This window comes from Capra hircus, chromosome 10 (genome assembly GCF_001704415.2).
Source record: "Capra hircus breed San Clemente chromosome 10, ASM170441v1, whole genome shotgun sequence".
Taxonomy (NCBI): Eukaryota; Metazoa; Chordata; class Mammalia; order Artiodactyla; family Bovidae; genus Capra; species Capra hircus.
The window spans coordinates 15375625-15387115 of record NC_030817.1 but is presented as its reverse complement, the minus strand read 5'-3'; the positions used below and the strand labels follow the sequence as shown (position 1 = coordinate 15387115).

The window sequence follows — 11491 nt, the reverse complement described above, 5'->3', positions numbered from 1 at the left end:
GTCTGCTGCAGTGGGGAGAAAGATTTTCCTCTGGAATCAAATCAAATCAAGACAAACAAAAACAAACTAGAGACACAGGGGTGACATTTCTCCCAGCGTGAATTCATATATGCACACACACCCTTCCCAGCTTTGGACACGAGTGAGGAGTGGTAACCACGGTACGCTTCACCAGGGACAGGACGCCACCCCAAAAGATGAAACCACCTGCCCCTGGAGACTTCGCCACGTGAGACCATAGACCTATTCCTGAAGCCCCTGGACTCTCCTGGTGCTTGAGGCTAAAACTAAGCAGAGTTGGGTGGGTGCACACATGGTCACCTGAGGAAGTGGCTCAGCTCAGGACGAAGAAAACCAGGGAGAAGGGAGAACAGAGCACGTCCTGGAACAGAGTGGGGTGGAGAAGGGACGCTGGGCCAGGGGTCCTGACGGTTGGCTTCAGCCGACACCATTGACCTGAACGTCTTGGCAACTGAACCGGAACCACGCTGACTGAATGGATGGGCCAATGGGTGGGTGCAGCAAGGTCCACCGAGGCCTTTGTAAGCCAGTGAGGCTGTTACTAGTGCAGTGCCCACCTGTCATAGCCCATCAATCATTGCGTCATTATGCTCCTCCTCCCCAACCAAGCAAGGCGTAGTAAGTCATAAAATAGTGTGAACTGCAAGAAAGTCAGTGGCCCTGAGCCACTTGCTGATTCAGTCTTGATCTCAGCCCTGGTCCCCTAGAAAACAGAGCTGGAGGCCAGCTGGTTCGTGCTGACGTACGGCAAAAGCCATCACAATATTGTAAAGTAATTATCCTTCAATTAAAATAAATAAAAGACAGAAAAAGAAGAAACACCAGAAAAAAAAAAAATGCTGACAATTCATTGGAGAAGTATAAGGCCTGGGAAGGGAGGGTGATGGGAAAGGGAGGGAGGTGAGGTCAGATGCCAAGCAAAGTGATGTGATGTATAGTGTGCTGGCCACCACGTGCCTAGCTGGTCTCAAAGAAACCTGGCAGGGTGTCTGGCGTGCATGTCTCTTCCAGAGGGCTTATAAAGAGAAACCACACCATGAAACAGTGCTCAGAGGGCAGGGAAAAAAGGGAAGAATTCAGGGAGCTACCCTCCTGAACTTCTAGGGTGCATCGTCTGGGACCCTCACTAAACCAGCCCTCATGGACTGGACGTGGAGGTGAGACTCAGCCTGAGGGGGCTGCTGAACCAGAGAGAAAAAGGAGGCAGTCGAGGGGACCAGTGACGACACCTGCAGTGTGACTCAGGCTCTGGACACAGGTGTTGACCTCCAGTGCACTGGGGCAACCCATCCCACATGGTCCCACGTTTGTCCCTCGTGTGGGGCTCAGACAGCCTTCGGGAGGCCTTGACACCTTCCTCACCGCTCTTCCAGTCCTTTCCTCATCACCCTTCCAGTCTGCTTTCGAAGCGAATCCCTCGGGGCTGCGCATAAACTTCCATCAGTGCCTGTAGTAAGAGAGAGTAAAGAGGAATTATGGCTGCTCCTTGCTCGGCTGGGTTTTGTAGAATTACCCCAAAGCAGTGTTTATCATGCCATTGAGCTGGAGGCCCATGCTTGATGTGCTATCTGTCCTGACCCTGATCTCTCTCTGCATCGCTGCCCTTCCACCAGCTCTCCTACAGTCTGGCTCATTCTAGGGTCATTGCTGACAAGTGTATTACCGGTGTTTATCCATATTAAATCTTGCACCGTTGACTGCCTTCTTCTCTATTTCTCTAAACCCTCCTTGGTCCTCCTGCAGTTTCCCTTCCTGCCTTGCCTCACCCTTCTTGGAAAGGCAAAGCCTTCTAAGACAGGAGTTCTAATGAAGCTTGTTGCTAATTGTTTACGAGGAATGAAGTTCTAAGAGGAGGCCCTGGCCCCAAGCCTGGAGCCTTCATCTGGAATTGGTACTGACCCGTTCATAATTGCTTCCCAGGTGGCGCTAGTGGTAAAGAACCCACCTGCCAATGCAGGAGAGGCAGGTTTGTTTGATTCCTGGGTTTGGAAGATCCCCTGGAAGAGAGCATGGCAACTCACTGTGGTATTCCTGCCTGGAGAATCCCATGGGCAGAGGAGCCTGGTGGGCTACAGTCCATGGGATCACAAAGAGGGGGCCTGAGTGAAGTGGCTTAACATGTACACACTCATAATTACCTCTTTCTGAGCAGTGCGGACTTCACTGATGCGACTGGCTTCATTACAGTTTATATTTGGGAAGGTAACTGTCGGCCAGCACTTTTCTCATGTAAAAACACAGTCGAAAGCTCTCATCTTCATCATGTTTTACATAGCTCGAGCACTTTACAGTTTATAAAACACTTACATTTGATTTTTCCTAAAACCTAAAAGCATGTGCTGTTTCCCCCTCTCCATAAAACATTTTACTAGAGCAAAAACAAAAAGCATTTGATTCTAAAGAATAATGAAATAAGTTCCACCTTAATTGAGCCATTAGGAAATGAAAACGCATTTCAGCGTTCCCCGTGTTGACTTTTATATCATTAACACTAGGGAGACAGGCTCAGCCAACATGTTTCTTTGTTTCCCACTAAATGGCAACACTTAACATGTGTGTGTTAGCGTACAATTAATTTTCCCAAAGTTTCACATCTTTAATAATTTCTTTGAGGTAATTATCTCTGAGAGTAGAAATGTACTGGGAGGCATAATTTGTTGAGTTTGCCAAACAAATTCTTCATTCTTTCCGTGGCCAGTGTTGACCATGAGATTTTGGCAGTTAGAAGTATCATCCAGCGTAGGAAGGGAATGATTTCAGTGAGCGCAGACTCTTGCATCTTCCCATACATAGAAAAACGCTAAAGTCCTTAACTTGAGATATCTGGCTTCCTTTAATTAACAATCATCTTTTGATGTTCAGCCTACCTGTCCTTCGTTGCAAAACTTCTGCATGTTTGGGCTCCTTCCCTTGCCTCCTCAGAGCATTTCTGTCAGGGTCACTTGAGATGCTGTCTCGGGGGCTTGCAGTCCTAAAAATTCCCACCAAATAAAACATAACTCTGAAAAAAAAAGCAAATATATTTAAAAAAAAAAGCCATCGTCAAAGAAACTTTGGCCTTTTACCAATGATAAGGCCCTAGAAACAACCTGCTTGCTTGATATTTGAAATCGACCATGTTTTATGCACAAACTGATGCAAAAGTCACAAGAAATTGGATGATAAATTAATATGTGACACAGATGAAAACAAGGTCAGATTTCTTTGTTATGAGTTTTGATAAAAACCCACCATCCACTGTAATGGAAAATACTTAATTAGGCAGCTCATTCAGTCAGTCAGTTGTTTCATGCCTCTTAGGTACCAGGCGCTATCAAGGTACATTCTTCTTCTCCACTGACTCTCCTCCTCGCTCTGTATCTCCTCGTTCTTCCCCTCTTTGTTCTCCTCCTCCTGTTCCTCTCTCTTCCTCCGAAAATTTGGCAGGTGGCAAAGCTCTTCAGTCATGATGTGTTCCTCTTCTCCTGGAGATGAGGAGGAGGAAAGGTCTCTGTTTCTCTGGAGGGACACGTCTCACCTTCCTGTCTGCTCACTGCAGTCGCCGTCTTGCACAGGGAAAGGAATCTTTTGGGCACACAGAGAACTTCAATATGCCATTCAGCTGTGTTAGTGAGAATGGAATCTTGAGACTCAGAAAAAAAAAAAAAAAAAAGATAATCACAGAGCTTTGAAATATCTGGAAGTTATTCCTCCAAGACCCCTGGTAGGGGTTTCAGATAATGAAGTGGATAGCGGTGGTGGGAGGGACCCCAAGCATTTATCCACTCAAGACATCGCCCCCTTCACATTTCATCTTTGGTGTCACAGCGGCAGTGCCAACAGGACACAAGCCTTCTTGCCCCAATAATAGCCCCTTACAGCTTCAGGAAAAGCCATCATGTTTCCGCAGCATTTATCTGTCAGCAGGAGACTATTATGGGAGCACAAACTCGCCTTGTATTAGCGTTATCAGTTCATTACGATCCTTGGGACGTGTGCCAGCCAGTGGGCTGCCAGTCTGCTGACCAGCACAGGGGGATATAACTCCACATCCCAAAATTCAAGCCTTGAGAAGACAGCAGGCCCACAGGGGTGTATGGTCGGGGACTTTTTCTCTGGCCAGGAGTTCACAGAGCCCTGGCTTGATCAGCACGATCCCCAAAGATGCCCAGGTCAGGCTCACTGTCCAGGCTGGACCCACATTAGTCCTCACGGACCATCAATGGACGCACTTTCCCAGCTCACCTCCCCCAGTGCTTACCCTGGGGTGGAACAGTGCTTACCCTGACGTGGATTGTGACTCAGTTCCATGGAGGCAACCTCTCCTTCCTGGGCTGGTGGTAAGGAGTAACTACACGCCTTGTAGGCATCATTCTCACCTGGAAACTTGGTGCGGTGAACGTGGATGCGGTCGAGGGACAGGGATGCTATAAACAATTAGCGTCTCGCGTTCCCTGTGCTGAGGGAGAACGTGGCAGGATCTCCAGAAATTCCTGTTGGGTCTTGTCTTTTGTGATGAGGCCATCGGGTCCTCCTGCTGGGTTGCCTGGCTTGAAAGAGGAGAAAAGCCTCCTCATTGTTGGGCTGGAGAGTAGCCAGTGCAGGGAGGGGATTCAGAAATATGAGAGACATTGCTTGCTGCTGTTTTTTCCTGTGCGGCAAAGACCAGTGTCAGAGCAGGGTGGGGAGGCACCTCGAGACAGGGACACACACTCCAAGGGCGGAAATCTTCACCACACTTGGGGCAAGGGGTGATGCTCTGGGTTCAGCTGCATAGATTATGGCAAGGCAGCTTGAGTGGTCCTCAAGATCCAGGTGCAGACCATTCTAGGACTTAGCCAGACTGGGATGGGAAAGAGCGGGTGGTTAGTGTGGACCTGGGTTCGGCTATTTGTGAGACACTGGGTGCTTTTTGTACCCAGGGAAACATAGGTTTGGGGGACAGAACAGGCTGAGAAGTGTCTGGGAATCTTTTCCTATTTATCTGCCTCCTGGAACCCAACCCCAAGGAAACCACTTGGGGAAGGGTCCACACTCTTGCACTTGGGGAAGAGTGGAATATTCCTTAGGAGAGAGCTTGAACTTGGGGAAGAGGGAGCAGGGAAAGTGAAGAGACCTGCATACAAAGAATTAGGAATAGAATAAGTAGAAATCCACGCTTTGCCAGTTCTTTGCTGTGTGACCTTGGGTAGGTCACTCCACCACACAGGGCCACTTAAAAATTTCCTTATTTATAAAGTCTGATGATGGTTCTAAATGATTGCCCAAACCCTCCCCACTCCCACCACCTCTCCAGCCATAAGGTCTTGTGAATGTAAGAAATGTCTATTTAAAGGAGTTTGTCACAAGAACAATGTCAGCTGCTGTTCCCCTTCTACCCTCCACAATTCCTGTGTCCGATGCCTTTTGTTCCATTCTCCTTGGGCTGCCTTGCCCACCTGGGGGTGCCAATATGGGGACAGAGGAGAATAAAGAGGTGGCTTAGAGCCTTTTGCTGGGGTGGGGGTGGACTGCAAATAGCACCTGCTCCGGGTGAGCAGCGGAAGATTGAGAAGATGATGGGCTGAATGACTTTCAAGCTTGCGGGAGCCCAAGAGATCTGCCCACCCCGACTCTACCCCCCAGAACCACCTTTGCTTTCTGGAGAAGAGATGACTTCGGCCAGGCCGTGCAAAATGGTCAGGACCAGAACCCAGGCGTCCTCTGCACTCGCCCTCCAGCTAGAGGCCTGGAACCCGCCCTGGCTCTGGGAAGGAACCCCAGCCCCCATGAGCTGTCTGGGGACAGAGGGGAGGAGAAAAACTGGTCCCACAAAGAGTGTGTGTCCTGGCCACACTTGCCTGGGAAACCATAGGAGAAGCCTGGCCCTGCCAGGCTGGATCAGGTCCCCAGGGTGTCCGTGCCGGTGGGCCGTCTCCTCCCCTGCAGTGGAGTCTGCAGGCTCACACTTGCCATGGAGGGAAGGGAGGGAGAACTCGGCTCCAGAGCCGTGTGATGTGGCTGGACAGTCACTGCGGAGCAGGAGGACGGCCACAGAGGGCTGGATCTCAGGGACCTCTTTCTCGCCCTGGAGGACAATCAGCTAGGGCCCAGGGGCGAGGCCCTTAGCTACCTGTGTCCCTGCGCCTTGGATACAGATAGTAGTTGTGCGGGCATGAGCCTAGCTTTTTTAATATTAATTTTTACTGGAGCACAGTTGATTTACAATGTTGTGTTTTTCTGTTGTATAGCCAAGTGAATCAGTTATAGATGTGCCCACTTTTGTGTACATGCTATTCCCATATAGGCCATTACAGAATATTGAGCAGCGTTCCTTCTGCTATACAGTAGGTACTTATTAGTTATCTATTTTATATACAGTAGTGTGTATATGTTTCGAACCAACACAGACTTTCTGTTTTCCCTCATTTGCACCCAGTGGCTTTGCATCCAATCCAAGCTGTGAATTTGTCTTTCTTTTCATGCTCCGCTGAGTGTGCTCTATCTCCAGTTTGCAAAAAGTGCACCCCCGAAAAGACCCAGTGGAATTCAAACAACCTGTTAGGAGCTAAGTCCCTGCGGGGCAGCCATCCTCTGCCCGCAGCAGACGGCCCCTGCCCCACTCTACCTGCTGTGGTCTGATGTTTCTTTCAACAAAGTTTTTAATCAAGGAACTATGTGCCAGGCACTGGTAAACACTGGGGATTCTCCAGTGAACAAAACCAGACAAGGTCCCTGCCCCTATAGAGCTTACAATCTAGTGGTATGTGTGTGTGTGAGTGTGTGTGTGTATGCACACGTGCATGCAGGGGGTGGTATTAGTCATACCAATATATGTATAATTGCAAACTAATAAATTACCTGAAGCAAGGCAAACAGCAGAAGCTTCTGATGTGATCTGGAAGCTGGGACGTTCTAGGCGGCGGGGACAAAGCCTGAGGGGGCCATCTCATGGGCTGAGACAGGGCGTGGAGACACATAGGAGCTTGTTATCTGGGGGGTGCTGGTTGGCCTCGGGGAAGGACTGGGGTCTCTTTCCTAAATGCAACAAATTTCGAAGGGGACTTTGGATGTTCATTTTACTAAGTACTCCCTGGCTGCTAAGTGCTTAGCGAGTGGGTTTCCAGGGGCCAGAAAGGATGCAGGGAAGCCAGTCTGAGGTCTTAGCAAGACATGGTGGTTGGATCTCTGCACCCCTCTTTCCATTTCCGATGTAACCAAGTACCTATGTGATTAAAAAAAAAAAAAAATCCAGGGCTGCTGGGGGCTCTACTGACAGAGCCGACATCTTCATCCATCTCTCTGCGAGATACCTGCCAGCGCCCCGAGCCTGGAGAATCCCACGCGGTCCTCCACTTCAGCACATAGGAAAAACCTCAGCTCAGTTTCCCAGCCTGCACGAGCTTCCATTTATCCAAGTCAAGTATCATCTGCCGTCCTGCCGCCCATTCCCCAGCCCCTCCCGGGCGGCCGGCCCCTCCTGGGGTTTCTCACAACCCTCCTGCTTTTATTCCTGAAGTGCTTGAACACTGCTTGCAGTTACAATCCATTTAGACTTTATTCTGATGATAAAATGATGTTTTCCCCCCTACTGCTCATTGTCTTTTGTAGAATATAGGAGAATAAGGTGATGGTCTCTCTTGAAGGCTTTTTTCCCCCTCCCTTTTAAATAATTCTATACCTATCTCCTCCCCACACTCATTTGAATCATCAAATTGATTATTATCCCTGTGGCTGGCACATCTCAAAAGATGACAAGCCCCAGAAGAAGGACTGGGGCTCGACTTACAGCTGGTTTGGGTACAGTAATATTCAGGTTCATGGAGATAGCAGCAGACAGGGATGCAGGTATGTTCGTAGCTGGGGATTCGGGTGTGTATGTTGAAGTGTCTACTTGTGCTGTGAAGTGGATGTGGCTGGTAAGTTGGTTGTTTTAACCATAATTGTGTTTTTCTAAGCAGACAGGAATTTATTTGCTTGTGTCTGTGTCCTGGGAACGTTTCTGAGGGTTGCCAATGAAGAGAACATCACTGAATACATCTTGAGAGTGTTTTATAGCATCAAGCCCTGCCGTCTAATCCTATGAGAGCTGTTCAGAACCCACTGGCCCAGGTGATGAGAGCTGGGAAGGGAATCAGCCCCTCTCTTGCTGGGGCTCACCTATGGGCCTGACCCTTTGCACTTTTGTGCACTAAACACCAGGTGTGAGGCTCGGAATTTCTAAGGAGCTGGCCTCTTCTTTTTGATAGGCGAGAGGAGAAATGGGTCTCGTTTTTAAATTTAAAAACAGACCCCTTCCAAAAGGCTGAGAAATGAGTTTGCTAGACCTGCCAGTTAAAAGATCAGACTGGGGGTTCGGGTGGAGAGGATATAGAGGGGGCACACCTTTCGAGTCCTCAGCCCCACCAGCCAGTTGGGCTAAAAAAGAAAAAAACATTTTTTTTTTTCTTTAATGGCGTGAGGACAGGCCTTGCGGCTCTACAGCTCAGTTCTACTCCTCCGGAGGTGGGGACTTCGCGCGAGCGCCTGGTTCCATTGAAGTCTCTCTGGCTCACCCCCCTCCCCCCACCCCAGCTCGATTCTGTCACTTTAAGTCCAGCCCCTGAGAGATAGCCAATAGGAGCCAAACCATACATCAGTCTCCCAGCCTTAAAGCTACAGTAGGGTTAGTGGGCTCCAGGTCTCTGGTGCCCGAGCCGCCTCCACCGCTTCGCATCCCCTCTGCCCGCACAGGAGTGTGTGCCCGAGTGCGGGAGCGCTGGGCTGGGCGCGCAAGGCTCTCGGCCTCCCTCGCGCCCCGCCGCGGCGCTTCCATCCACCCACTCCGCCTCGGCCGGCTCACCGTGCCCCTGCCCGGACTCGCACCTCGCCGGTGCCCTTCACTCGCTCTTCCGCGTGATCTCCCCGCCGCCTTTTCTCTACCAACTGGGAATGCTAAAACGGGACTGATGGACGTGTCCGAACTCTGCGTCCCTGACCCCCTCGGCTACCACAACCAGTAGGTGCTCGGCTTCTCCGTCTGTGTCTGTCCTTCTGCCTGTCCGGCCGTCTCTGTCCTGAGTGTCGCAGTTCTTCTAGGCATTCTTGAAGTGGCAGGGACCCCGGGGCGGGGGCGAGCTGAGGGCACTTGGGGGGGACGTCGGAAGGGGAAAACCGCACACTTTTCTGGGTTTCCTTTTGGGGGTGAACCCGACTCTAACTTTTCCCTCACCGCCCCCCCCCCCCGCCTGTTTTGACAAACCCTCACTCTTAGGTAAGAGCAGAGCTTTTCTTATTCACTCCGATCGTCCCCCGCGGGGAGAAAATATTTGAGTTTCTGTGGAATGGGGAGGAGCGAGCCCAGAACAGGTGCGGGAATATCTCAAGGATGTCCCGTCCCCACTCGGGAAAGCGTCCCTGCGGGCCCTTTGACTTTAATGTTTATTTTCATACGGGGTACCAGAAACGGTCCGGGCAAGGGGGCGAAATTGAACGTGCCATGCAGGTTTGGAAACTGGGAGGCGAGCGCAGTCCCACGCTGCGGTCCCAGAGCGGCTCCCCGAGGGCGCGCACGCGGCGCGGTGGACCCAAGTCCCCCCCGTCCCCCGCCCCCAGGGGTGCGGGCGGCGCGGCGGGGTAAGACAGCTCCTCGCATGCCCCGCCACGGGATGCCCGCCTCCCGCCAGGAGTGGGGACAATCGGCTGGACGCTGCAGCGGAGGCAAAGTTGGTTCGCGGCTTTAGGCGAGGCGGTGCCGGGTAATTTCCGTGCCCCGGGGCGGCTTTGCGCTCGCCTCCCTGGAACCTGGGGAGGTCTGAGTCGCCTGCGCGACTCAGACGGTGGGGGCTGCAGGGCTAGACACCGGGTAACCGCAGGTCCCTGGACTTGGGCAGCTTGCCGAGTGCGCGGAGTGAGGAAGCGCACAACTGATCCCCCAAACGGTGGAACGCTGCCCCTCGCCACCATTCTTGACTTTGCGCAGTCCTGCTCCGGCCGCCCGCCGTTCCCCTCCCAGGGCCCTCCGCGATCGTCGCTCCCCACCTGCCCCGGCACCTGTCCCCGGCTCCCCGCGGGCGCTCCAGGCGCCGCTGCTCTTCGGGCAGGTGTCGGGGCGTCTGGGTGTGGGCGCACTCCATGTGGTTCCCCCGGAACGCTTCAGATAATACTACAATGAAAACTCTAGATCCTCGTGGATTTGCTTAACTTCTCGCTATTCTTCCTCCTCTTTTTTCCCGCCCCCCTGAAGCAAGCTGAACTGCCAAAGTCAGTTCTCCTTCGGTCATCCTTTCGTTTTTTTGTACCACCCCCTCCTCCCAGGAACCACGACATCCCTAAACAATACTCTGAATAACGTGGGGTCCCAGTAAGTGTGATTACGCCCCATGCTGAACAGAATACCTCCACCCCAGGTGGACCGCGCCTGAGAGAGAAGGCAACTTCACAGCAGCGTCTCCTGGGGGGCTACCGCAGGGTCCAGCCTCCACGCTGACCTTTTTGATTCCAGTTTTGGGGTTTCCTTGGGCAGAGGGTCCTTTAGGTGCCGCCAGAATTGAAACAGAGTGTCAGAAGAAGGCGACTGGATTAGGAGATGAGGGGGATCTTGGATTCAGATTTCCATCAGTGTGAAAAGTGGCTTTTAATTCTCTTTAAAGGTTACACTGATCCCAGCTTGTATGGCTGGTGCAGTTGGAGTGGGGGCCCGTTTCACACTGTTGTGCTCTCTCCATAAGGGAGGGGGAGCCTCCAAAGAAACCTCCCGGGTGGGTGAGACTGTGAACTGTGTATGATGCTTGTGGGGCATTTCCTCACATAAAATTACCAAGTATGACAAATATTGGATATTTAAATTATTTAGTTTTCTTCTCTCCAGAGGTGACTTCTTTAGTTGAGCTTGAAATATCTATGTATTTGTCCCTGGCTCAAGTCACAGTCAATAAATATGAAATTTTGTATGGGGGAAGTACATCTTTTGATTATGTTGACCAGGAAAGCAAGGAGAGATGGGGGATTTAGCAGCTGGGTAATTCATCGAGTTGACGGCAACCCTGGCTTGAGTTTGAGGAGAAATATGGGCAAAGAAGGAATGTCAGGGAAGCGGCAAAGGGGAATGAGGTAGCCAAGGTCCTGCGTGTCTGGGAAGGGTTTGAAGTGGAAATCAATTACAAAGTAAGCCTGATAGTGATTTGGATTTGGACTCCCTAGCCTTCCTGTTTTTGTTTGTTTGTTTTTGCAAAGAATTAGCTTCTCACTCCATGGGGCACAGGAAAAGCCAGAAACGTGCCTGCTGCTTCTACGGAGGATCTAAGCATCCCGGTGAGATGCCGTTTCTCAGAGCCCCAAACCTGCTGGGCAGCAGTCCAAGCGTTAGTGAGCCGGGCCCCGCACACAGGTGCGTGCCTCCTGGAGAAGGCGTACCTCTGCGATGGTTACTGGGGTACAGAATTGCCAAGGACAAGCTTGTAGAGGTCGGCGGCTGCTGTTAGGGGAGGCCGCTTTCTGACCACCACCCCCTGGTGTTTCTCTGCTTCACAAC

General features: G+C 51.4%; 1 protein-coding gene across 1 annotated transcript in view; it reads left to right on the top strand.

Moving 5' to 3' along the window:
• Positions 8699-11491, top strand: part of ESRRB (estrogen related receptor beta) — a 116188-nt gene continuing 113395 nt past the window's right edge. Inside the window, exon 1 of the mRNA XM_018053929.1 lies at positions 8699-8977. Within this exon, the coding sequence (XP_017909418.1) occupies positions 8928-8977 (50 nt within the window). The 5' untranslated portion in view covers positions 8699-8927. The remainder of the gene's footprint in view (positions 8978-11491) is intronic.